Source organism: Mobula hypostoma, chromosome 2 (genome assembly GCF_963921235.1).
Source record: "Mobula hypostoma chromosome 2, sMobHyp1.1, whole genome shotgun sequence".
Taxonomy (NCBI): Eukaryota; Metazoa; Chordata; class Chondrichthyes; order Myliobatiformes; family Myliobatidae; genus Mobula; species Mobula hypostoma.
Window position 1 is genome coordinate 166,947,857 of NC_086098.1, and position 27,966 is coordinate 166,975,822.

The window sequence follows — 27,966 nt, forward strand, 5'->3', positions numbered from 1 at the left end:
CTGAGCTGCAGGAGCTGAAATCGAGGGGAAGGAGATGAAAGAGAATGGAGGAGAGGAGGTTCGAGGGAGAACTGGTATAAACAACAGGATGGGAAAGGGAGGGCATGGGACAGAAATGAGCCTTTGAATGGGGAAAGGAAGTGGGGTAAATGGAAGAGAGAGGAACACAAGTAGGATATGGAGGACCATGGGCAAAGTGAGGAAATGTGATTGGACTTGCTGGGTTCTACAAGTATGAACAATTGCCAACAATATATTTGATGCAGTCAACCATCATTACAGACCATAATGCTACCAACTACATGAGAGCAGTTTGAGCAGTGAGTTCCATAACCCAGCTTCTACCCACACCCTCAGCCCAAGGGTACTGAGGCCAATTGCTAAATCCTATCGAATCACTCCACTCAGTCAGGCCAGTGCTGGGGTCGCGCCTGGAGCCATACGCAGACATGAACATCTTCTGAGGTCTGAACCCTCTGGAAGTGGGTGTAGCAGAGGAAGGGATGTAGCTGTGGAGCAGAGATGGAAGAGCTGTAATGAGAACTCTCCAAACCAAAGATACATAAAATCAGCTGATGTTGTGTGAGTCCACAGAAAGGCCACTTCTTGTTTCTGCCTTAAAACTTGCACCTTGTTTGTTGGTGAGTGTGAAGTCCAGGTTGGTTACTTTAACCTTCCTTCAGCCCATCTTGAATGTTGATCAGCCTCAAAGACGATGTTCACCAAAGACCGTTGTTCTAAAGCTCCACCATGGATGGTCCCAAGCCTGGCTGTGACAAGAGGAGGGTCGGGGACGGGGCTAGCAATCCTATCCCATAAAAACCCAGAGCTACAGAAACACCAACAGAGGCTACAAAGACCTCATCCCTGGAAGAGGAAGGATCTTTGCCTAGGAGACGTATAGATGGACTACGCCTGAACGTGGCAGACTGGCTCATGACAAAGGACTCTGGCAAGCTGTTGTTGGTGGCCTGTGCCCCAGAAGGGATGATGGGCTTAAGAAGAAGAAGAATGCTGTTCTAACTGGTACCAGGTGAGGGAACAATGTTCATTTAGTCTGTTTGTTAGTTTCGGACGTGTAGTCATGGACAAAGTCTCCAGCTAAGGACTAACCAACATTGTGGTTTGGGATTTTAACACAGCCCCCTTGGAGGGACAGTACGGTGGAGTCCAGGTAGCTGCTAATGTGAGCAGGTCAGAAAAGAATGCAGTGCAAAGGTTGGAGCACCATCGAGACAGTATTCCTAACAAGGAGATGTAGTTCTTCCAGAGACACAGTACAGGGTGGAGGAACAGGAAATGCTCTGACATTTCAAAAAATTCCAGCTGACTCCTCGTGAAATCTTCTTTGACATTAGCCTTATCCATGCTTACGAATAAAATATCCCAATCTCAATCACTGAGGAACATGACAAACCAAATCTGCAAGGAGATGTCCAAAGGTTTGGTCCAAGATGTAGGTTGTGAAAGAAGAGGCACGGGCATGGGTGTGGAGGGAGGAGGGAAGCTGAAGGACGGCGAGTAAGGGGAAGAGGATGTTGGAGATAGAAGAGGCACGGACATGGGTGTGGAGGGAGGAGGGAAGGTGAAGGAGGGGGAGTAAGGGGAAGAGGATGTTGGAGATAGAAGCTGGGAACTAGTTGATTGGGGGATGGTGAAGTCCAAGGAGAGGCAAGGAAGGAGCTGGAAAAGAAGGGGAGTTGTGGTGGGATGTGAACAGAGGCAAGGAGGAGAGAGGTGAAAGTGGGAAGAGGAAGTTAAAAGGAGGAGGAAGAGGCAAGTGATAGGTAGGGGTGGGAGAAGTTTAAGTTGGGAGGTAGTATTCAGAAAGGGGTGGAGTTGGGTTATTGGTAACAGGTTGAGATAGGAGTTGGGTATTGGGAGAGGTGTAGAGGTGAGAGAGGGTGTTGGAGGGGGTTATTTGTAAGGGGTTGAGATCGGAGATGGGTTTTGGGAGAGCAGTAGAGCTGTGAGGGGGATAGCAGCAAGGAAGTGTTGGATTTGGGAAACAGATATTAGGAGAGGGAGAGATAGAGGTGGGGATTTATACATGGAAGAGGGGTGGAGTTGGAAGGGGATATTGGGAGAGAAGTAGAGATGGAAGATCAGTGGAGAAGTGGGAGGGGGTATTGGGAGAGCAGGAGAGGTAGGCAAGGGATATATGAGTGGGATTGAAGGATGGTTGATGGGTTAGAGAGGAAATTGAAGTCTGACAGCTGATGACACATCCATCATTGGGTGATGTGTTGGAACTCATGGCTGTTCACGGAACTCAGTCTGGCTGTCACTAACGATTGCTCTACTGTCCAGTCTCAGTGTTAGTAATTCTGCCCAAGCTACTGTAATGATAGGTTCCTGGAAGGTGAAAGGCATTCCAGGTCTGGGGAAATCTACATAAAATACAGTGTCCACTTCAGATAGGAGGATGTGCTCTCCTCTCGGTCTTTGGTGTGCCTTCATTATACTGCTGAGTCCTCAGGGCTCCACCTTAAGTCTAGGTCATTTGCCCTCACTCCCTCCTTGAGTGAGCCCTGGACGTTAGGAGGAGGAGTTGCCCTCCTCTGATCTCCTGCCACTCGTCAGACCTTTATTCCTCCACCTGCCCCCTCTGTTTCTATGCATCTTTTTGTCTGCAAGGCAAAAAAGAGATAATTATGTGATTACTTTCCTTCTTTACTGATAATCACAAGTCAAACATAGAGTCGTGGAGTGCTACAGCACAGAAGCAGGCCCTTTGGCCCATCTGACCCGTGCCAAACCTTTACTCTACCTAGACCCGTTAACTAGCACCTGGACCTTAAATGTTGAAATTGAACCCCTCATCCATCACTTCCACTGGCAGCTCGTTCCATACTCTCACCATCCTCTGAGAGAAAGAAGTTGCCCCTTAAGTTCTCCTTCAATTGTTTACCTTTCACCTTTAATCTATGACCCAACCTCAGTGGAAGTCAGAACTCAGAATTCAGAATCAGATTTAATATCACTGGCATATGTCATGAAATTTGTTGAATTTGCAGCAGCAATACAATGCAATACATAATAATAGAAAAAAAATGAATTACAGTAAGTATATATGTATATATACTTTTGTTAAATTAAATAAGTAGTGTAAAAACAGAAATAAAAAAAGTGGTGAGGTCGTGTTGATGGGTTCAATGTGCATTCAGCAATCGAATGGCACTCATTTTGCCCCCACAGAACCGTTGGCTCTTTTATACATGTTGTATGGGAATGTCCAGGGGTTTTTGGTTTGTGGGGGAAGGTTATCAGTACTCTTACCGAACTAATGGGGGTACAATTACCAATGGACCCCGCTGTACATTTTCTAAAGGGTGACTCCCACCTTTCCCTTATGGAAAAAGCACACAAAGTCTGGCTGGCAGGCCTGACTGTGTCATAGTGCGGTGGCTGGGAACGGACCCAAGTGCAAGACACAGACACTGAAGGACTAGGGACAGGACTAGGATACAGGGTGAGAGCAAGGACATGGACAGGAAAACCAGGAACCCGGAACAGGACTGGTCAAGAGAGCTAGGAGCCGGGGCTTGGACTCTGAGCCTGAGACTGGACAAGGACCCAGTACCTGGGTCTTGCCTCTGGCTTGGACCCCAGAACCAGGATAGGATGAGGCTAGGCTGGCAGGCAGGACGAGGCTGGAGTCTTCAGGCTAGAGGCTAGAGACTTGAGGCGAGGCTTGGCAGGAGGCAGGACGCTGAAGTCTTCAGCCTTGAGGCTAGAGACTTGAGGTGAGGCTTGGCAGGAGGCAGGAGGCTAGAATCTTCAGGCTTGAGGCTAGAGGCTAGAGGCTAGAGACTTGAGGCGAGGCTTGGCAGGAGGCAGGACGCTGAAGTCTTCAGGCTTGAGGCTAGAGACTTGAGGTGAGGCTTGGCAGGAGGCAAGAGACTGGAGTCTTCAGGCTAGAGGCGAGGCTTGGCAGGAGGCTGGAGGCTGAAGGCTGGAGACTTGACTGGAGGCCGAAGGCCAGAGGCTCCTCCTGGGCAGGGTGTGGATCACCACCCGACAGAAGCAAGGAACAGGAAGGGACAGAACCAACCACAGGTAACGGCAAGACGGTCTGGCTTACCCAACGGAGGCAAGGGTCGGGAAGGGACAGAACTAACCGTAGGTAACAGCAATACGGCCTGGCTTACCCGATGGAGGCAAGGGACGGGAAGGGACAGAGCCAACTGCAAGTAACGGCAGACGGCCTGGCTCACCTGGGTGGAGGCAAGGGACAGGAAGGGAGCTAGGTACAGGGTGGCTCCAGGACAAGACTGCAGGCGAGATGAGGCGAGAGTTACCAGCAAGACAAGACAAGGCTTCTGGCAAAGCAAGGCGAGACAAGAACTTCAGGCGAGGCGAGAGTTACCAGCGAGACAAGGTAGGGCTTCAGGCAAGGAAACAGAAGGCAGAGGAAGGGATACAAGGAGTAAGGAGTAAGGACAATACAGCAGCCACACCCTGCTCTCTGAAGGTATTTATGCAGCCAGCCCCAACGATCATCAACTGGCTCAATTAGCACTCATCAAGAACAGAAAGAGGGTAGACAGGAAAACCTGGAGCAAGGGTCGATGGACTGGACTGTGAACCGGAATACGGACTTCACGGACCGGACCATGACAGACTGCAGCTAAGAAGATCGTAGTCCAGCGATGGAAACCTCCCCATGATTTTTCAAATACTCACTGGCTTCAGAGCTTTTTGGACATTTCTTACCTGGAACTATCATCAGCAAGAGTAAATGATACATGAGCAAACACAATCTTAATGTGGACAAATCTGATATCTAACTTAAAAGATCTTCTGTTAAAATAGGAATGCTCTGTCTGTGTATGCACTACTATTCAATTGGTTGGTGGAGGGGAGAGGGATGGGGGGAGAGAGGGGTGGAGAGTGGGGGGAGGGATGGAGAGGGGGTTGGGGATGCGGAAGAGGATAAGGGGAGGGGGATGGTGATAAGAGTTGGGGGTGGCTGGGTTAAACTGTCAAAATGTAATCGGCAACTGGTTGTATTGAATGTCGTTTGTTGGTGTTGCAATATAAAAAATTAGTGTTAAAAAAAAGAAATCGAATGGCAGAGGGGAAGAAGCTGTTCTTGAATCATTGAGTGTGTGCCTTCAGGCTTCTGTACCTCCTTCCTGATGGGATGGATTGATAGGATGGATGCGGAGGAGATGTCTCCTCTAGATGGTGAGGAAAGGGTGCTAGAACTTGAGGGACATGTTGTCTGCTGTTTCAGACAGAGATATGAAAGATTTTCTTCAGAAGGAGGAATGTGGATCTTTGAAGTTCCCTACCTCTAGTCCATAACAGAACCATTCATTTTATTAATTCACCAAGTACATTGAAGGTGTTTAGATGAATGAGGGGGGATCTATCTCATTGAAACCTATTGAATAGACCTAGATACAGTGGATATGGAGAGGAAGTTTTCCCTAGTGATGGAATCTAGGACCAGAGGGCACAGCCACAGAACAGGACATTGACTTAGTATAGATATGAGAAGGAATTTCTTCAGCCAGAGGGTGGTGAATCTATGGTAGTCATTGCCACAGACGTTTGTGGAGACCAAGTCATTGGGTATATTTAAAGTGGAGGTTGATAGGTTCTAGATTAGTAAGGGCGTCAATGTTTATGGGAGAAGGCAGAAGAATGGGGTTGAGAGGGATAATAGATCAGCCATGATGGGATGGTAGAGCAGACTCGATGGGCCAAATGGTCTAATTCTGCTCCTATGTCTATGGTGATTGATAAACATGAAGCCTGAAGGTATGAGGAGAGAAGGGTCGCTTTGCATTGGAGCAAAATGTGGAATAGCCATTAGCAGCCATGGTGGAGCAGATTAGAGGGACTGAAAGGCCTTTACCTAATGCTGTTTCCTAAGTTCTTGGGCCTTGGTTGGCATGGGATGAGATGGGCCAAAGGGCATGTTTCCATGTTGTATAATTCTATACTTCCATGATTCTTCATTGTGTAGAATCCAGTGAAACAGGAGTTGGAAATACAGCTTGGCAGCCACAATAAGTAAAAGTAGATTTCCAGGCAATCGTCAGGTCAGGTAACATCTATGGAGGGGAATAAACAGTTGAAGTTTCAGGCCAAAGCCCTTCATCAGGACTGGAAAGGAAGGGGAAAGAAGGCAGAATAAAAAATTGGTGGTGGGGGGTTGTCGGGGAAGGAGTACAAGTTAGCAGGTGGTACATGAGACCAGGTGAGGGGGAAGATGTGTGGGTGGGCGGGGAAGGAGGAGATGAAATAAGAAACTGAGATGCGATAGGTAGAAGAGGTAAAAGGGCTGAAGAAGAAGGAATCTGATAGGAGAGGAGAGTGGACCACGGGAGAAAAGGAAGGAGGAGGAGAACTAGAGAGCCAGAGGGAGGTGATGGCCAGATGATGAGCTGAGTAGGGTTGGAGCACTTGTAAAACCTCTGGTATTCCAGGCAAACTCAGTTTCAGATCAGAGTTTTTTTTATATCCATTCCCTAAGAAAAGTCATCTACTGAATTTGGTAAACAAACAAGAAAGTAATTTTAAAAATGACCCCAGTCTGACTGCAGTTTAGTAGTAACCTGCAATAATTCTGAAATGTTCGTTCCAAAACTTTGAGTTTATTACAATTAAAACATTCAAGATATTTTTGTCACAAAACCAACTGGCTATTAAAAGTAGCCAAGATCTCCCCGTCCTTGGCAGTAAATTATATACTACTTCAATCTTACTATTAAATGAATATGTTTTTAAAATCTGGTGCAGAAGAAACTATTTTGAAATTCAGTCTTTGCTGAGGATTTTGGGAGCAAGCCCTTAAGTTGATCTGACATTCAAACATCTCTGTCCAGTTTTGTCTGTCTTTGTTTGTAGGTTTCCATTGACTCCATTGTATCTCTTTGTATCTACTGTGAATGCCTGCAAGAACGTGAATTTCAGGGTTGTGTATGGTGACATAAACGCACTTTGATAATAAATTTACTTTGAATGTTCAACTAAATCAAGGCTGGTAATACCATGAAGGATCCCACCCACTCTGCTCATGGACTGTTTGTCCCACTCCCATCAGGGAGGAGGCTACATACAGTAGTGTTCACGCCAGGACTACCAGGCTCGAAAACAGTTCCTTTCCCCAAGCAGTAAGACGGATCAACACCTCCACCCACTAACCCACCTCTCCACACCCCCAACCACCACTACTTTATCATTTCCTGTCAGAGTCACCTTATGTACAGACATTCCTGTGCCCAACATCACTTTATGGACATACAATCAATCTATGTACATAAACTATCTTATGTATTTATAGTTATTGTGGATTTTTTATTATTGTCTTCTTTATCTTATTGTGTTTTTATATGCTTATCAAATCCAGAGTAACAATTATTTCATTCTTCTTTACACTTACGTACTGGAAAAGACATTAAACAACCTTGAACTTTGAATCTTAAATCATTTTGAAATCACCAGTGAAGATGTGTTGCTGGGAAGTAGACAGCCAGTTTGCATTCAAACCCCACAAACTGCACACTGATAAGACCAGATCATCCATCTGCAGCTGTTGGCCCAGGGAGAGCCCTCCCATGGGGTGGCATTCTGGCGCAGTGGTTGGCATAACTCTTTATAATGCCATTATTGACCAATTGGGGTGCACTATCCTGCACTGTCCGTAAGGAGTTTATGGGTTTTTCCCGTGACTGCATGGGTTTCCTCCTGGTACTCTGGATTCCTCCCTCATTCTAAAGACATGGGTTAGGGTTAGTGAGTTGTCGGCATGCTATGTTGGTGCCAAAAGCATGGTGATACCAGAGGTGCCCCCAGCACATCTTTGGACTCTGTTGGTCACTGATACAAACAATACATTTTACTGTGTGCTTCAATGCTTTGATGTAATGTGGCAGATAAAGCAAAACCTTTACCTCAAGTAGTATCCAAGATGTGGAGAGAACTCCATCCGCTCTTTTCTGAAATAATCCCACACAGTAGATCTGTACACAGGGACACAAGGTTCTGTGTATCTGTGTGTCGTGATCTTGGGGAGGACAGGAGAGTCATATTGTGTGCCTGCAACTCTATAGTCTGCCACAGGATTGAGTCATAGAGTCATAGAAAACTACAGCACAGAAACAGACCCTTTGGCCCATCTAGTCCATGCTGAATCATTTAAACTGCCTTGTCCCATTGATCTGAAAGGCTAACTTTGAGGAGATGCAAAAGGATTTAGAAGGATTGGATTGGGACAATTTGTTTTATGGGAAGGATGTAATAGAGAAATGGAGGTCATTTAAAGGTGAAATTTTGAGGGTACAGGATCTTTATGTTCCTGTTAGGTTGAAAGGAAAGGTTAAAAGTTTGAGAGAGCCATGGTTTTCAAGGGATATTGGAAACTTGGTTCGGAAAAAGAGAGGGATCTACAATAAATATAGGCAGCTTCGAGTAAATGAGGTGCTCGAGGAATGTAAAGAATGTAAAAAGAATCTTAAGAAAGAAATTAGAAAAGCTGCAAGAAGATATGAGGCTGCTTTGGCAAGTAAGGTGAAAATAAATCCAAAGGGTTTCTACCGTTATATTAATAGCAAAAGGATAGTGAGGGATAAAATTAATCCCTTAGAAAATCAGAGTGGATGGCTACGTGCGGAGCCAAAAGAGATGGGGGAGATTTTGAACAGTTTCTTTTCTTTGGTATTCACTAAGGAGAAGGATATTGAATTGTGTAAGGTAAAGGAAACAAGAAGGGTAGTTATGGAAAGTATGATGATTAAGGAAGAGGAAGTACTGGCGCTTTTAAGGAATATAAAAGTGGATAAGTCTCCGGGTCCAGACAGGATATTCCTTAGGACCTTGAAGGAAGTTAGCGTGGAAATAGCAGGGGCTCTGACAGAAATATTTCAAATGTCATTAGAAACGGGGATGGTGCCGAAGGATTGGCGTATTGTTCATGTTGTTCCATTGCTTAAAAAGAGTTCTAAGAGTAAACCTAGCAATTATTGGCCCATGAGTTTGACGTCAGTGGTGGGTAAATCAATGGAAAGTATTCTTAGAGATGGTATATATAATTATCTGGATAGACAGATTAGGAACAGTCAACATGGATTTGTGAATGGAAGGTCATGTTTGACACATCTTATTGAATTTTTTGATGAAGTTACTAGGAAAGCGGATGGGGGTAAAGTGGTGGATGTTGTCTATATGGACTTCAGTAAGGGCTTTGACAAGGTTCCACACGGAAGGTTAGTTAGGAAGGTTCAATCGTTAGGCATTAATATCGAAGTAGTAAAATGGATTCAGCAGTGGCTGGATGGGAGACGCCAGAGAGTGGTGGTGGATAACTGTGTGTCAGATTGGAGGCCAGCGACTAGTGGTGTGCCTCAGGGATCTGTACTGGGTCCAATGTTGCTTGTCATATATATTAATGATTTGGATGATGGGGTTGTAAAGTGGATTAGTAAGTATGCAGATGATACTAAGATAGGTGGAGTTGTGGATGATGAAATATGTTTTCAAAGCTTGCAGAGAGATTTAGACCACTTAGAAGAGTGGGCTGAAAGATGGCAGATGGAGTTTAATGCTGATAAATGTGAGGTGCTACATTTTGGTAGGACTAATCAAAATAGGACATACAAGGTAAATGGTAGGGCATTGAAGAATGCAGTAGAACAGAGGGATCTAGGAATAATGGTGCATAGTTCCCTGAAGGTGGAATCTCATGTGGATAGGGTGGTGAAGAAAGCTTTTGGTATGCTGACCTTTATAAATCAGAGCATTGAGTATAGGAGTTGGGATGTAATGTTGAAATTGTATAAGGCATTGTTAAGGCCAAATTTGGAGTATTGTGTACAGTTCTGGTCACCGAATTATAAGAAAGTTGTCAATAAAATTGAGAGAGTACAGAGGAGATTTACTAAAATGTTACCTGGGTTTCATCTCCTAAGTTACAGAGAAAGGTTGAACAAATTAGGTCTTTATTCTTTGGAGCGTAGAAGGTTGAGGGGGGACTTGATAGAGGTATTTAAAATTATGAGGAGGATAGATAGAGTTGACGTAGATAGGCTTTTTCCATTGAGAGTGGGGGAGATTCAAACAAGAGGACATGAGTTGAGAATTAAAGGGCAAATGTTTAGGGGTAACATGAGGGGGAACTTCTTTACTCAGAGAGTGATAGCTGTGTGGAACGAGCTTCCAGAAGAAGTGGTTGAGGCAGGTTCGATGTTGTCATTTAAAGTTAAATTGGAAAGATATATGGACAGGAAAGGAATGGAGGGTTATGGGCTGAGTGCAGGTCGGTGGGACTAGGTGAGAGTAAGAGTTCGGCACGGACTAGAAAGGCTGAGATGGCCTGTTTCCGTGCTGCAATTGTTATAAGAGGACACAGGTTTAATGTGCTGGGGAGTAGGTACAGAAGAGATGTCAGGGGTAAGTTGTTTACTCAGAGAGTGGTGAGTGCGTGGAATGGGCTGCCGGTAACGGTGGTGGAGGCAGATACGGTAGGGTCTTTTAAGATACTTTTGGATAGGTACATGGAGCTTAGAAAAATAGAGGGCTATAGGTAAGCCTAGTAATTTCTAAGGTAGGGACATGTTCAGCACAACTTTATGGGCCGAAGGGCCTGTATTGTGCTGTAGGTCTGCTATGTTTCTATGTTTCTATCTGCACTGAGACCATAGCCCTGCATACCCCTACCATCCATGTATCTATCCAAACTTCTCTTAAACATTGAAATCAAGCTCACATGCACCGGAGGTACTCAATGTGCGTGTAGATTGAGTCTTCTCTCTAGTAAACGTCAAAGTCCCTCCCACTACTGATTCTTAAAGTGAGTGGAGGAAAGTATCAGGGGCCCGAAATGTCAACTGTTCTTTTTTGCCTGGCCTGCTGAATTCCTCCAGCATTCTGTGTTTGGTGGTAGAGGCAGATATCATAAGACCATAAGATATATGAGCAGAATTAGGCCATTCAACCCATCGAGTCTGCTCTGCCATTTTATCATGGCTGATTCATTTTCCCTCTCAGTCCCAATCTCCTGCCTTCCCCCTGTACCCCTTCACGCCCTGACTAATCAAGAATTTATCAACCTCTGCCTTAAATATACCCAATGACTTGGCTTCCACAGCTGCCTGTGGCAACGAATTCCACAGATTCACCATTCTCTAGCTAAAGAAATTTCTCCTCAGCTCTAAAAGGACGCCCCTATATTCAGAGGCTGTGTCCTCTGGACTTAGACTCTCCCACCATAGGAAACATCCTCTCCACATCCAATCAAGGCCTTTCAACTTTTGACAAGTTTCAATGAGGTTATCCCTCATTCTTCTGAAGTCTAGTGAATACAGGCCCAGGGTCATCAAATGCTCTTCATATGACAAGCCATTTAATCCCGGAATCATTTTCGTGAACCTCTCTAGTTTCAGCACATCTTTTCTAAGTTAAGGGCCCAAAACTGCTCACAATTCACCAAGAGAGGCCTCACCAGGGCTTTATAAAGTTTTAACATTACATCCTTGCTTTTATATCTAGTCCTCTCGAAATGAATACTAAGATCGCATTTGCCTTCCTCACCACCGATTCAGCCTGCAAATTAACCTTTAGGGAATCCTGCACAAGGACTCCCAAGTCCCTTTGCACCTCAGTTTTTATATTTTCCCTGCATTTAGAAAATAGTCAACCTTTTCATTTCTTCTACAAAAGTGCATGACCATAGACTTAAAGACACTTGTATTCCATCTGCCATTTCTTTGCCTATTCTCCTAATCTGTCTAAGCCCTCCTGTACCCGCTCTACTTCCTCAACACTACCTGCCCCTCCACCTATCTTCATGTCATCTGCAAACTAATTAGGGACATATATTAATGAAACACATTAGAGACATTTAAGAGACTCTTAGATAGGCACACGGATGAAATAAAAATGGAGGGCTATGTCAGAGGGAAGGGTTAGATTGATCTTAGAGTAGTAGGTTAAAGAGTTGGCACAACATCATGGGCCGAAGGGCCTGTACTGTTCTCTGTTCTATGTAAGGCCACCATCCTACTTGCCTTCTTCACCTTGTTATTTATTCATGTTGTCACGTTCAAGGATACTTGTCCTCATTGGTAAGGGCGGGCGTGGATTCGGGCAGTGCCGTCTGTGTAGCTGGTGTGAGTAATTGTTAGGGGTGGTGGTCAAGGCAGATACATTAGGGACATTTAAGAAACTCTTAGATAGGCACATGGTTGAATGAAAAATGGGGGTAGGGGCTTTGTGTGGGAAGGAAGGGTTAGATTGATCTTAGAGCAGGTTAAAGTGTTGTCACAATATCGTGGGCTGAAGAGCCCTTAACGTTCTGTATTCTATCGTAACAAAGGTGGATGGTCGTAATCAATGTGCCGTGCTCCTAGATGTAAACAGAGACTCATAGACCCTTACAGCTTGGAAAGGAAGCCTCTGCCCACCGTATTCACACATCGGGCTCCCGAATGCACAAATCCCATAATCCCACCTTTCTGCCTCATACCTGCAGATGTGGAGAGGATGTTTCCTATAGTGGGTGAGTCCAGGACCAGAGGGCACAGCCTCAGAATAGAGGGATGTCCATTTAGAACAGAGATGGGGAGGAATTTCTTTAGCCTGAGGGTGGTGAATCTGTGGAATTCATTGCCACAGACAGCTGTGGAGGCCAAGTCATTGAGTATTTTTAAATCAGAGGTTGATAGGTTCCTGATTAGTAAGGGTGGCAAAGGTTACAAAGAGAAGGCAGGATAATGCAGTTGAGAAGAAAAATAAATCAGCCAGTCTCGATGGGCCAGGTGTCCTAAATCTGCTCCAATATCTTATAGTCCATGTTCTATGTTCTATCACAGTGAAAGTGGAGGGTGGTGGACAGTAGGAGTGTACCCTGGTCCTGGAGGTAATGACTGAGATACATAGACCCATACAGCACAGAAAAGGAAGCTTCCCTTAGTTCTTCTACCAACTACCTACTCAGTTGGGGCAAGCTACAATTACGCAATAGGGATGTCTATGGAATGTGGGAGGGAATGAAACCACGTGCAGGAAACCTGCACAGTCAGAGCGGTGTGTGAAAACTCCACACAGAGAATATCCATGATCAGGATTGAGCCAGCTTCTGGAGCTGTTGGACACTAGCCCTAACCGGAATACCACCTGTAATACCACCTAATCACTCTGAGCACCAGTGCCCCACAAGGCTGTGTACTCAGCCCCCTGCTGTACTCACTGTACATCCATGATTGTGTAGCCAAGTTTCCATCAAACTCAATATGTAAGTTTGCTGATGACACAACAATTGTAGGCCGTATCTCAGGTAATGATGAGTTTGAGTACAGAGAGGAAATTAAGAACCTGGTGGCATGGTGTGAAGACAATAACCTATCCCTCAACGTCAGCAAGACGAAGGAATTGGTTGTTGACTTCAGAAGGAGTAGCGGACTGCACGACCCAATTTACATCGGTGGTGCGCAAGTGGAACAGATCAAAAGCTTTAAGTTCCGGGGGGTCAATATCACAAATGACCTGACTTGATCCAACCAAGCAGAGTCCACTGCCAAGAAGGCCCACCAGTGCCTCTACTTCCTGAGAAAACTAAAGAAATTTGACCTGTCCCCTAAAACCCTCACTAATTTTTATCGATGCACCGTAGAAAGCATTCTTCTAGGATGCATCACAACCTGGGTTGGAAGTCGTCCTGTCCAAGACCGAAAGAAGCTGCAGAAGATCGTGAACACAGCACAGCACATCACACAAACCAATCTTCCGTCCTTGGACTCACTTTACACTGCACGCTGTCGGATGCGATAATCAAGGACACGACCCACCCAGCCAACACACTTTTCGTCCCTCTTCCCTCTGGGAGAAGGCTCAGGAGCTTGAAGACTCGTACAGCCAGATTTGGGAACAACTTCTTTCCAACTGTGATAAGATTGCTGAACGTTCTAGTATCAATTGTTTGGCGACAATAAAGTATAAAGTATAAAGTATGGATCCTCGATTCTTAGTAACTGTTCATTTGTTATGTGCTATTTCATACGACATGGGTGAGCATGGTCTTTCCATGACCACAACTGTTCTTGGTCAAATTTTTCTACAGAAGTGGTTTGCCATTCTCTTCTTCTGGCAGTATCTTTACAAGATGGGTGAATCCAGCCTTTATGAATACTCTCAGAGATTGTCAACCTGGCATCAGTGGTCACATAACCAGGACTTGTGATATGCACCCCGTGCTCCCAAGGCTTCACGTGACACTGATCGAGAGGGTTGGGAGAGGGTCTAAGCAGGTGCTACACCTTGCCCAAGTGAAGAAGACGTATTTCCACCCCACCATCCAATCTTAACTTTACTGTTATTTATTAGACCATAGTGCACAATAGTCCAAACTTCACAAGAAGGAATCACAACTCTATTTAAGCATCTTACCTCCAGGGCAGTGTCTATTCTTTATCCTGCATTTCCTTGTCATCTTCAGGGCAACACAGGGCTCAGAGAGATTCTCTGAGGCAGAGAGCTCTTGCCGAGTTCTGGTCTCCCATCCCCACTTGTAGCCACAAGTCCGCTGGTTCCTTATGCAAGGACTCCACGCGCTCCAGGATCCAAGCATGCATCCATCTGTGGTAAAACCAGAGAAACACCAAAATAATCACGGGTTATATTGCACGATCACAAGAGGCTGCAGTGCTGTAAACTCAGCCGGTTGCATCACCGGCGTAGAAAGATTGGATGTGGAGAGGATGTTTCCTATAGTGGGGGAGTCTAGGACCAGAGGGCAAAGATAGAATGGATGTAGAGAGGTGTGTTTCCTATAGTGGGGGAGTCTAGGACCAGAGGACACAGATAGAGTGGATGTGGAGAGGATGTTTCCTATAGTGGGGGAGTCTAGGACCAGAGGACACAGATAGAGTGGATGTGGAGAGGATGTTTCCTATAGTGGGGGAGTCTAGGTCCGGAGGACGCAGATAGAGTGGATGTGGAGAGGATGTTTCCTATAGTGGGGGAGTCTAGGACCAGAGGACACAGATAGAGTGGATGTGGAGAGGATGTTTCCTATAGTGGGGGAGTCTAGGTCCGGAGGACGCAGATAGAGTGGATGTGGAGAGGATGTTTCCTATAGTGGGGGAGTCCAGGACCAGAGGACACAGACAGAGTGAATGTGGAGAGTATGTTTCCTTTAGTGGGGGAGTCTAGGACCAGAGTGGATGTGGAGAGGATGTTTCCTATAGCGGGAGAGTCTAGGAGCAGAGGACACATATAGAGTGTCCAAATTAATATGTTCTGATTTTTCTTAGTTCTTTTTAATATTGTATACTATATTTTCTCATGATGTTTTTTTAATAAGTTTAATTTTGCTCTGTTTTTTGTTGTGTCTTGTAGGAATGCAGTTAGCCTTGGAAATTTTTTGGATCTCAGGCAGTAGATTGTTTTGGGAAGGTAATGTTGGTAGGTTTAGCTGTCAACTGCCCTTTGGTCGACTTTTTTTCTTTGGGTGGGGGGTGGGGGTTGAGGGTTGTTTTTTTTTTCTTTTCTATCAGCTGTTTGGTTCTCTTAGCTTCACTTGTTGCTTGGTTACTTTATCTTAAAACTCATTGTTTATATTTAATATACATTCCAGCGGTTTTTAGTCTAACCTCTCTTTAAGCAATATTTAAAATGGACCATACTATTAATTTACTTAGTTTTAATGTAAAAGGATTAAACCATCCTGTGAAACATAATAAGATATATAATTATATTAAGAAACTGAATGTCTCAATTTTTTTTTACAAGAAACACGTTCATAAATGTGATAATTTACATCTTTTCAGCAGTTGGAAGGAATTATTGTTTCATTCCTCCTTTCAGGCTAAGGCTAGAGAAGTTTCAATTCTTATAGACAGTTCAGTTTCTTTTGTTCAACATAATGTAGTGTCTGATACCAATGGGCGTTTTGTTATAGTGTCAGGTAAATTAGATAATAAATTAATGGTTTTTTCTAATTTGTATGCCCCGGATGATCCAGGTTTTTTTGAACACTTTTTTTTGTTTTTATCAGATTTAAGTCTGTATTCTCTGGTTTTAGGAGGAGACTTCAACTGTGGCTTAGAACCTGTTTTAGATCGCTCATCTTTTAGTAGATCTTCCTCCTTTATCCAATCTTTTTTAATGAAATGTGATATTGTTAATGTTTGGTGTGATTTGTATTCAGCAGATAGAGAGTACTCATTTTTTTCTCATGTTCATCATACGTATTCCAGGATTGATTTTTTTTTGTTGATAGTCATTTGATTCCATTGATTTGATCCTGTGAATATAAAGAAATTGCTGTTTCAGATCATGCTCCAGTGTTTTTATCCTTAAATCTTCCAGATGTCTCCCAAATAAACAGATTCTGGCATTTCAATCCAACTCTGTTATCTGATAAGGATTTAAAAAAATTTTTGGAGAGAGAAATTACTCTTTTTTTGAAGAGAATACGCTAGAAGAGACTTCTAGTATTATTTTATGGGATGATTTTAAGGCTTATATTAGAGGACAAATTATTTCTTTTACCACAAGTGTTAAGAAAAAAGCTAATAGGAAGAGAATTGAATTAGCCAATCACTTGAAACAATTAGACCAAAAATATGCTTTGGCTCCAGATCCTGATTTATATAAAAGGCGTGTTGAAATTAGAACTAAATACAATCTGCTTTTAACTTATCCAATTGAAACTCAACTTTTAAAAGATAAAAGTCAGTTTTATGTTCATGGAGATAAAACGGGTAAACTATTGGCTAACCAATTAAAGACCTTTATAGTTAAACGCCAAATTAAAGAAATTTGTAAAGCTAATGGTGATAAAACATCTGATCATTTAGAAATAAATGATACTTTTAGAGAATTCTATTCTAAACTTTATAGCTCTGATCCTCCTAAAGACAATACTGTAATAAATAATTTCTTAGGTTGATTAAACATTCCTACACTTTCTGATGATAATTGAAAATTGCTGGATCAACCCATTTCTTACGAGGAAATTGCCGAGGTTGTTCACTCTTTGCACTTGGGGAAGGCTCCGGGTCCTGATGGATTTTCTGGAGAGTTTTATAACGCTTTTTTCTCTTTGCTTATACCTCACTTATATTCAGTCCTTTCAGACTCTTTTAAATTAGGTAGGTTGCCACAATCTTTTTATGAAGCCTCTATTTCACTTATTCTGAAAAAGAATAAGGATCCAACTTTATGTTCTTCTTATAAACCAATTTTCTTACTCAATGTTGATACTAAAATTTTATGTAAACTTTTGGCTCATTGAATTGAAAATATTTTGAAATCTATTATTTCTGATTATCAGACTGGATTTTCGTTGTTTATTGAATGTTATTTATTCTCCTTCTAAAGAGATATCGGAATGTGTGATATCCTTCGATGCTGAGAAAGCCTTTGATCAGGTTGAATGGAATTATTTATTTAAAACTTCAGAAAAATTTAACTTTGGGCCCGATTTTATTCAATGGATTAAATTATTTTATTTATCTCCCTCCACTTACGTTCTTACTAACTCTCAGAATTCTAAACCATTTAGACTTCAACGTGGAACCAGACAAGTTTGTCCTTTGCGTCCTTTGCTTTTTGATTTGGTCTTAGAACCTTTAGCTATTGCTTTCCGGGAATCTAATGATATCACTGGTATTTTAAGGAGGGGTATTATTCGCAAAGTGTCGCTTTATGCTGATGACCTTTTGCTCTACATTTCTAAAGTGGAGTCTTCTTTACCTTCCATACTTTCTTTACTCTCCTGCTTTAGTCAGTTTTCAGGATATAAACTTAACTTTCATAAGAGTGAACTTTTTCCTTTGAAAAATTTGGTATTAGTTAATACTAACCTTCCTTTTAAAACTGTAAGAAATCAATTTACTTATTTGGGTGTAACAATTACTAGGAATTATAAATTCTTTTTTAAAGAAATTTTTTTACACTTCTGAATTATGTTAAAAGGCACTATCAAATTGGTCACCTCTCTCTTTATCATTGATTGGCTGAATTAATTCTATTAAAATGAATATTTTGCCTAAATTTTTATATTTATTTCAGGCCGTACCTGTTTTTATTCCTAATTCCTTTCTCTGGATTCTCTTATATCTTCTTTGATACGGAAAAATAAAATTTCTCGATTAAATAAAGTTCATCTTCAAAAAGCTAAAAAGAATGGAAGTTTAGCCTTACCCAATTTTAGGTTTTATTACTGGGCAGTCAATATACGGAATCTTATGTTTTGGTTATATTATATTAATCAAGAGGACTGTCTGGTCTGGGTTTCTTTAGAAGCTAATTCTGTTAATAAATTTTCTATCATTTTTCTTCCTAGACAAGATTTTTTTAACAGTGTGGGGACCTTTTTTGAATTATTTTCAAAATCTTTGATTTGCTATTAAGCACAGATGTTGACTAACAATATGTTTTATTACGCAAACAACAGGAATTCTGCAGATGCTGGAAATTCAAGCAACACACATCAAAGTTGCTGGTGAACGCAGCAGGCCAGGCAGCATCTATAGGAAGAGGTGCAGTCGACGTTTCTTTTTTTTTAACCAAACAGCTGTTTTTTTTCTGGTAGTGGGTTTAGATTTTTTTTGTATAATAAAATTATCTCTTGTCAATATTATGTTTAAATTTAATGTATACGGATATGGGGTAATGAGACTATATTTGTGATTCCAATATATTGTAATCAATATATATTATATATCCTACTGTACTCTGTATACTTTTATTTAAGAAATCAATAAAAATATTGAAAAAGAAAGAAAAGAAAGAATGGATGTGGAGAGGATGTTTCCTATAGTGGGAGAGTCTAGGACCAGAGGACACAGATAGAGTGGATATGGAGAGGATGTTTCCTATAGCGGGGGAGTCTAGGACCAGAGGACACAGACAGAGTGGATGTGGAGTGGATGTTTCCAATGGTGCCGGAGTCTAGGACCAGAGGACACAGATAGAGTGGATATGGAGAGGATGTTTCCTATAGTGGGAGAGTCTAGGACCAGAGGACACAGATAGAGTGGATATGGAGAGGATGTTTCCTATAGCGGGGGAGTCTAGGACCAGAGAACACAGATAGAGTGGATGTGGAGAGGATGTTTCCTATAGTGGGGGAGTCTAGGACCTGAGGACAGATAGAGCAGATGTGGAGAGGATGTTTCTTATGGTGGGGGAGTCTAGGACCAGAGATAGAGTGGATGTGGAGAGGATGTTTCCTATAGTGGGGGGGTCTTGGACCAGAGGGCAGAGCCTCAAAGTACATGGACATCCCTTTAGAACAGAGATGAGGAGGGATTTTTTAGGCAAGAGGGTGGTGCATCTCTGGAATTCATTGTCACAAATGGCTGTGGAGGCCAGGTCATTGGGTATATTTAAAATGGAGGTTGATAGGTTCTAGATTAATAAGGGCATCAAAGGTTACAGGGAGAAGGCAGGAGCCAAGATAGAGAGGGGTAATAGGTCAGCCATGATGGAATGGTGGAGCAGACTCAATGGACTGAATGGCCTAATAGTGTTCCTATGCCTTATGGTCTAATCATATCCACCATCGAGATTATCTTCAAGAGATGGTTCATCAGGTAGGTGGCGTCAATCACTAAGGACACTTGCCATCCAGGACATGCCCTCTTCTCATTACTATCACCAGGGAAGAGGTATAGGAGCCTGAAGACACTCACCAAATGTTTTAGGAGCAATTTATTACCCTCTGCCATCAGATTTCTGAATGGACCATAAGCCATTAACAAAGACTACTTTGTGATTTCTCTCTTGCCCTATTTATTTTTTAACTTATAGTAATTTTAATGTTTTGCACCGTGCCACTGCAACAAAATGAAAACTTTGCCAAAATCAGGCTTACTATCACCAACAATTTGTCCTGAAATTTGTTATTTTTTGGCAGCAGTACATTACAATACATACAAAAAATACTAAAAGTATAAATATGCAAAAAAATAAATAATTAATGAATAGTAATTAAATAGTTAATAGAAAATAATTAATAGTTACTATTAGTAATTAATAAATTGTAATTAATAGTAGTCAATAAGCAGTAATTAATAAATAAGTTGTTGTGATTTTTAAGCAATAAGTCTGATATTAAACCTGATTTGGATTCCTCAGGGTGGGTGATGCCAATGTGACCGGGTAAGTACTGAAGGTTGGCTTCCACAAGCAATGGAAGTAGAGCAAAGGAATTGATGGGGACCCCTCTGAGAGCTAGCATAGTTATGATGAGTCACAAGGCCCATAAGAAAACATGAAATAATATGAAATACCTTCACTCAGAGGACTGAAGACCTTCAGCATTCTCCACACAATGCTGAGAACATTCCTGATTGAGATCTATAGATTCTAGGGCTAAAAAGCTGTAGGGCACCAGAAGTGTACGTTCTCCCCGAGACTACATGGGTTTTCTCCAGGTGCTCCGGACTCTTGCCACGGTCCAAGGATGTAAAGATTAGGGTTAGGAAGTTACGGGCATGCTATATTGTTGCTGGAAACGTGGCGACACTTGCAGGCTGCCCCCTGCAAAGTCTTGGACTGTGTTGGTCATGGATGCAAATGACACATTTCACTATATGTTCCAATGTACAAGTGAGAAATAAAGTTCATATGGCTTTGCATTATAGAATACCAACTGTTTTCTGGGATTGCACCCCTTCCCCCCCCCCCCATAAAACAGGGGGTTCAGCTGCATTTCCTTTTCTTGCATTTTGCAATCAGAGTCAGAACCAAGTTTCGTATCACAGACATAGGCCATAAAATTTGTTGTTTCGCCGCAGCTGTTCAGTTTTCCTGTCATTGGCAGACACAATGGACAACCACTGTCCATCACCATGCAATACATAAAAATCTATAAATTACAATAAGATAGAGAGGAATGGAGAAAGAGGGAAAGAGAGAGAGAACGAGAGATAGAGGCAGAAAATGAGAAATAAAGAGAATGGGAGCTAGAGAGATAGAGAATAAGAGAGAAATTGAGGTAGAGAGATAGAGACAGAGATATAAATAGAGAGAGATAGAGAGAGAAATGGAGAGAGATAGAGAGAAGGAAATAGAGATAGAGAGAGTAATAGAAATAGAGATAGAGATAGACAGAGAGATTAAATTACATAGATAATGAGAAAAAGAGAGCAAAAATAGTGAGTTAGTGTTCATGGGTTGGTTCATTGTGCATTCAAAAAATTTGATGGCAGAGGGGAAGAAGCTGTTCCTGAAATATTAAATTTATATCCTCAGGCTTCTGATAATGGTAGCAATTAGAAGATGGGGGTCCTTAATGATGGATGTCCTATAGATGTCATTGTCCTCAATGAGAGTACATCTGTGGATTGGAGCTTTCAGACTGTGAATCTTTATTCTGTAATGGAAGAGTCAGACCAGACCAGCATTAAGATGACGGGAGGTGAATGACATACCCACACAATCCATCGGTTGGTCCTGTGGAGCTGAACCTTCGGGACAGGCCATGTAACATTTGCCCTTCAACAGGTAGTGGTCGGGACTACACTTGATGCAGAATTCACGGCTGAAGCACATTTCACAGTTCCTGGCCTTGCATCCTAGTGGAATGAGAAAATATAGGAGAATCCTTTCACTGTGGAATTGGAATTGGTTGATTACTGTTGAGTGTACTAAGAGACCATGAAAAGTTCTGCATGCCATTCAGACACGATTCCACACACAACTACATCTAGGTAGTAAAAACACCATTAGGCCATCAGACATAGGAGCAGAATTAGGTCTTTTGGCCCATCAAGTCTGCTCCATCATTTCATCATGGCTGATTTATTATTCCCCTCAACCCTATCCTCTTACCTTCTCCCTTGACACCCTGACTAATCAAGAACCTATCAACCTCCACTTTAAATATACCCAATGACTTGGCCTCCACAGCTCTCCATGACAATGAATTCCATAGATTCACTACGCCCTGGCTAAGGAATTTCCTCCTCACCTCTGTTCTAAAGGGATGTCTTCTATTCTGAGGTTAAGCCCTCTGGTTCTAGACTCCCCCACGATTGGAAACATCCTCTCCACATCCATTCTATCTAGCCCTTTCAACATTTGGTAGCTTTCAAAGAGATCCTCCCTACCCACCCATTCTTCTAAACTACAGTGAGTATAGATCCAGAGCCATCAAATACTCCTCACATGATAACCCTTTCTTTGCCAGGATCGGTTTGTGAACCTTTTCTGGACCCTAAATGGGAACGTGAATGCAGAGTAGAGTGCTGCAGTTACAGGGAAAGTTCAGTGCAAGCACAGAATGAGGAGGAAGGTCATAAAGTGGTACGTTGGGAGATCAAGAGTTCATCTTTCAGCGTACAAAATATCTGTTCAAGAGAGTCTGATAAGAGTGGAATAGAAGCTGTCCTTGAGCCTGGTGGTTCTGTCCTCCACTCTGTAGCTTACAAAAAGTGCAGAGCTACTTGGGAACAGGTGTGAAAAGAATTGGCAATGTGTGAAAATAAGAGCTGACAAACATCAGCAAGGGTGAGCAAGTTTGCAGCTCTTTAGAAAGGGAAAGAAGAGGGGTGATATGGAAAGGTGATTCAGTTTGAGGAGGACTTCCAAGCCAAGGTCCATTGTGTGTCAAGGGCTGCCAATGTCTTCTCTGACATTTGGTCTCAGTGATGTGAGTGGAGACAAATATTAGAAGGAGCTACAACAGAACTAATTCTCACCCACTTGGTTCATTAGCTAACTCTGTGAACAGCCACGTGACCCAGCGGTGGGAAGGCCACCTTTCATGAACAATATACCTTGGGTTGGCGTGATTTGGGGTTCAACCAAACAGGAAAGTTGGGATATTTCAATTAAGGAACATGACTTGTAGTGAATGCTGTGTAAATACTGCTCACACACAATTACCGGTAGTCCAGAAATGGCAGATCATACACCAGTATAAAATTATAGAGAAAGTATATTTACCAGATTTTCAACTTTAACAACAGTTACAGAAAAAGAAAACTAAAAGGGCCCATTACAGTTAAATGAGTCCAATATGCACATAAACATTGGAGTTCATTCTGGAGTAGTTGGGGGTGTAACTCTTTATTCATGCATTGAACTCATGGTTTGTGAGAAAGTACACAGCGTATTCAAAACTTCACTTGAAGACCATCTCTTGGAGCCATTCATCTGCACAAAGCACTTCTTTCAATGGGTAATCTCCTTCCAATGGCATTCTACAGCATCTCCCTTGAGCCATGCTCTACAGTTCCCACGAAAAAGACTCCAAACCAGACTACTGTCCTTCAGAAAACTCTCCTCTGCAGCTCTCTCTCACATCACACAATCCAGATTGGCTGACGCACACTCCAAAGTTGTACAACATGGTTCCTCATCTTTAGCTGAAACCAAAACACTCTTTCCAGCAGGTCACACTGTTTTTACAGAAAACTGCTAAAATAGAATACCTCACAGCATAGCAATAGAAATCTTAACAAGGGCTTTTCACATGTTTAGACCAATATTGTTTATATATTGTTTATTGTCATTCTTCACAGTGCATTGGGGTACATAGCACAAGGAAACCCAGCAACTGAATGCAGAATAAAGTGTCAGATCTACAGAGAAACTGTAGTGCAGATAGACAACAAGGTGCAAGGTGATAACGAAGCAGATTGTGAGGTCAGAAGTCTATCTAATTGTACTACAGATAAAGGTAAGTTTTAGTTGTCACATGTACATCAAAACATACAGTGAAATGCATTGTTGCAGAGCAGTGGGGACAAACCATAGGCATCCCATAGTTTCACCGTGCTTCTGGCGCCAACATAGCAATGCATACAACATGCTAACCCTAACCCAAACTTCTCTGGAAAGTGAGAAGAAACCGCAGTAACCAGAGAGAACCCGCGTAGTCACGGGGAGAGCAAGCAGCAACTGGAGCTCACTTAATGAAATACACTTCATCAAAGTGTCCATCACTGGGGCAGCACGGTAGTGTAGCGGTCAGTGTAACACTATCAAAGCAGCAGCAAACAGGGTTCAATGCCCACCAGTGCACATAAGGAATTTGTACTTCCTCCTTTGACTGTGTGGGTTTCCTCCAGGTGCTCTGGTTTCCTCCCACATTCCAAAGACATAGGTTAATTGGTCACATAGGTGTCATTGGAAAGCTCAGCCTTGTTGGGCTGAAAGGCCTCTTCCACCTCAGGTGACTAAAGAAGTTCGGCATGGGCCCCCAAATCCTCAAGCCCTTCTACAGGGGCACCACTGAGAGCATACTGACTGACTGTATCACCCCTCGGTACGGGGAACTGCACCAACCTTGATCGCTGGGCACTTCAGAGAGTGGTACGGACAGCCGAGCACATCGGTGGATGTGAACTTCCCTTCACTGAGGGCATTTACAGCAGCAGGTGCAGAAAGAAGGCCTGGAAGATCATTGGGGACACCAGTCACCCCAACCCTAAACTGTTTTAGCTGCTTCTGTCTGGCAAACAATACTGCAGCATTAAAGTCAGGATCAACAGGCTATGGGGCATCTTCTTTCTACAAACCATTAGACTTTTAAGTTTACATGTCTGTATATTGCAACAAGGTCATAACACAAATATTTTTACTCACTCATGTTGTGGAATGGATATAAGATTTTAAATAAATTCAAAATTCTAAAGAAAGATTTTGTGAAGTCCATTGCCAATCTGAGTGGTTGGATCAGTGTAACCAGCCATTACTGGACAAACATTATTGTTGATCCAGCCAACCTTCCCAAGGTCCTCACCATCCCCAGCCTCATCTACCTTCCCTCCTCTAGTCAGCAGCTGAGATTTTGGGCTTGACCCTGAGTCACTGTCCTCCTGATCATTCCTTTGGCTTTTCACTCTTACTCTCCTTGCACTGGGAAAAGGAAAGAGTTCAGTTCTGCTGAAGGGTCTCAGCCCAAAACGTCTACAATTTATTCATTTCCATAGCTGCTGCCTGGCCTGCTGAGTTTCTCCAGCATTGAATGTGTGTTGCCAAAGAGTTTAAATAATTTCTTAAGTATAAACTTGGACTTAATTGGTTGCAGTTTGGATGGAAACCAACTTTTAAACAATGAAACCTCTTAGCAAATCCATGTCCTTATAATCTCTCTGACCACAAACCAAAGCCAGTCATTCTAAATCACGATGGTCATCACACATTTTAATCCCAATGGACTCGGGTTGACTCCTGCATAGTTACAGAGCAGTAGGGAAAAACCATAGGAAGGATAAAATCTATCTTATTCAGAAAACCACGATCTGAAGCAATTTCTGTTCTTCCCTTTTGCAAGTTGGGCCACCAGGTGGGCACCAGCTGGAATCACTGACTTCTCTTCTGATTCCACATTGGGTCAGGCGCAGACACTGGAGGCCAGGTCAGGTCAAAGTCACAAACTCTGGTCTCAAAGGAAATGAGCTGGGTAAGTTAGGCAAGCGAATAAAAACTCATTGTTTTGAGAACGCAAATACGAGGAAATCTGCAGATGCTGGAAATTCAAGCAACACACTTAAAAAGTGCTGGTGAACGCAGCAGGCCAGGCAGCATCTCTAGGAAGAGATATAGTCGATGTTTTGGGCTGAGACCCTTCGTCAGGACTAACTGAAAGGAGAGATATTAAGAGATTTGAAAGTGGGAGGGGGAGGGATAGAAAATTTTGAAAAAATTTCTTGCCCAGTGTACTGATGACATCTCATTTGCAATGAAGAGATGTGCACAGGAGGTCAAAGAACCACATTTTCTTATTCAGAAGCAGCTTCTTCTCTTCCTCCATCAGATTTCTGAACCCATGAACACTACCTCACTATCTTTTGTACAACTTATTTAATTCATTTCCTTTTCTTTGCAGCATTTTTAAAATTTGTAATTTATAGTATTTTATATCTTTGCACTGTATCGCTGCTGCAAAACAACATTCATATATCAGTCAATATGATTCTGATTCAGATTCTGGATGGAGAAAGAGGGTGGGAGTTTGGGGAGGGAATTTCAGTCAAACGGATTAGAGATTAGCTTTATTTATAAATTACAATGAAATATGTTGTTTTGTGTCACATCAAATAAGTGATGATTGTGCTGGGGCAGCCCACAAGTGTTACCACACTTCCAGCACCAACGTACCATGCCCACAACTCACTGACCCTAACCAACGTACCATATCCACAACTCACTGACCCTAACCAATGTACCATGCCCACAACTCATTGACCCTAACCAATGTACCATGCCCACAACCCACTGACCCTAACCAATGTACCATGCCCACATCCCACTGACCCTAACCAACGTACCATGTCCACAACCCACTGACCCTAACCAACATACCATGCCCACAACTCACTGACCCTAACCAACGTACCATGCCCACAACCCACTGACCCTAATCAACGTACCATGCCCACAACCCACTGACCCTAACCAACGTACCATGCCCACAACTCCCTGACCCTAACCAACGTACCATGCCCACTGAGCTTAGCCCGTACTGTGTGCGCTTGCTGTGTGGGAGGAAACCCACGTGGCCACCGGGAGGATGTACAAACTCCTTACTGACAGCGGCAAGAAGTGAACCTGAATCTCACAGCTGGTGCTGTAAAGCATTGGCTAACCACTAGACTACAGTGCCACTTTCAGAGCTGAAGACCTGGCAGTCTGTGGTGAAGATCACAGGAGGTTGTGACTGGAGAAGGACTGAGATCAGTGAGGAACTTTCAAAGATGGAAAGGCATTCTGGATGGGTGGCTGGGCAGCCTTCAACCTGACGACATGAACACCAATTTCTCTAACTTCCGATATTTTCTCCTCCCTCCCCTTCTCTCTTTTTCCATGCACCATTCTGGGGTCCCTCTTACCCCTTCTGTTGCCCTCACCTGCCCATAACCTCACAATGGCGCCCCTCCTCCATTCCATTCTCGGATGGTCCACTCTCCTCTCCTATCAGTTTCCTTCTTGTTTGGCCCTTTACCTTGTCTACCTATCACCTCCCAGCTTCTCACTTCATCCCCACTCTCCGACACCCACCCACCTTACTCCACACCTGGTCTCACCTACCACCTGCCAGTTGGTAATCCTTCTCCTATTCTGCCTTCTGCTTCCTTCCTTTCTGGCTCTGACGAAGGGTCCCAGCCCAAAATACTGACTGTTTATTCCTTTCCGTAGATGCTGACTGACCTGCTGAGTTCCTCCAACAGTTTGTGTGTGTGTGTGTGTGTGTGTGTGTGTGTGTGTGTGTGTATGTATGTGTGTGTGTGTGTATGTGTGTGTGTGTGTGTGTGTGTATGTATGTGTGTGTGTGTGTGTGTGTGTGTGTGTGTGTGTGTGTGTGTGTGTGTGTGTGTGTATTACACTGTGAATTTTAAACTCAAAGAGCAGCCAGATGGAAATCCAAGGGATTTTGGTTGCCCACAGGTTGCCAGCAGAGGAGCTGTTCAAGGTGCAGCCACTTACTGAGGCAGTGGTTCACTTCTTTACCCCGCAGGCTGTAGTGTCCCACAGGGCAGACGTGCACACACTCCCCTCGCTGCCTGATCCCCTCCCTTTGGATCAGGAGGAAGAGGCGGTGTTGGCAGCTCAGGCAACCGTTCTCCATGGAACATTCGCGGCACCTCTTGCACTTCTGGAGAGACCCTGCGGAGAGAGGAGGCGGAGAAAGAGTTAGGTTGGGTGGGTTCTCAGATATGTCAGATAGATTGTGAGAGCATGCAGCGACTGATCGTTCGGTGAATTGATTGGGCCTCCTACGCAAGGACGGCTCTCTCTTTTGGCGCGGCCTTTCGAGTGCGTATATTTTCATCTTGGCTTAAAAAACCCCAGAAATCAAAATAGAGAAAAAAGTGAAGCACAGAGTAGACTATGAATGCTTGTAAGAATAGAATTATCATTTGTTATTTGATAAATTTTCCCTCCCCCCATCTGTTTATTCCTGCTTTTGTCCCGATGAAGGGTCTCAGCCGAAAAGGTCAACTGTTTATTCTTTTCCATAGATGCTGCCTGACCTGCTGAGTTCTTCCAGCATTT

At 43.1% G+C, this 27,966-nt stretch overlaps 1 protein-coding gene across 1 annotated transcript in view; it reads right to left on the bottom strand.

Moving 5' to 3' along the window:
* Positions 1–2,538: 2,538 nt before the first annotated feature.
* Positions 2,539–27,966, bottom strand: part of LOC134357721 (R-spondin-2-like) — a 43,702-nt gene continuing 18,274 nt past the window's right edge. The window contains exons 2-6 of the mRNA XM_063069345.1: positions 27,397–27,576; positions 21,393–21,536; positions 14,395–14,583; positions 6,820–6,906; positions 2,539–2,630 (exon numbers count right to left, since the gene is read on the bottom strand). Coding sequence (XP_062925415.1) covers positions 2,539–2,630; positions 6,820–6,906; positions 14,395–14,583; positions 21,393–21,536; positions 27,397–27,576 — 692 coding nt within the window. The remainder of the gene's footprint in view (positions 2,631–6,819; positions 6,907–14,394; positions 14,584–21,392; positions 21,537–27,396; positions 27,577–27,966) is intronic.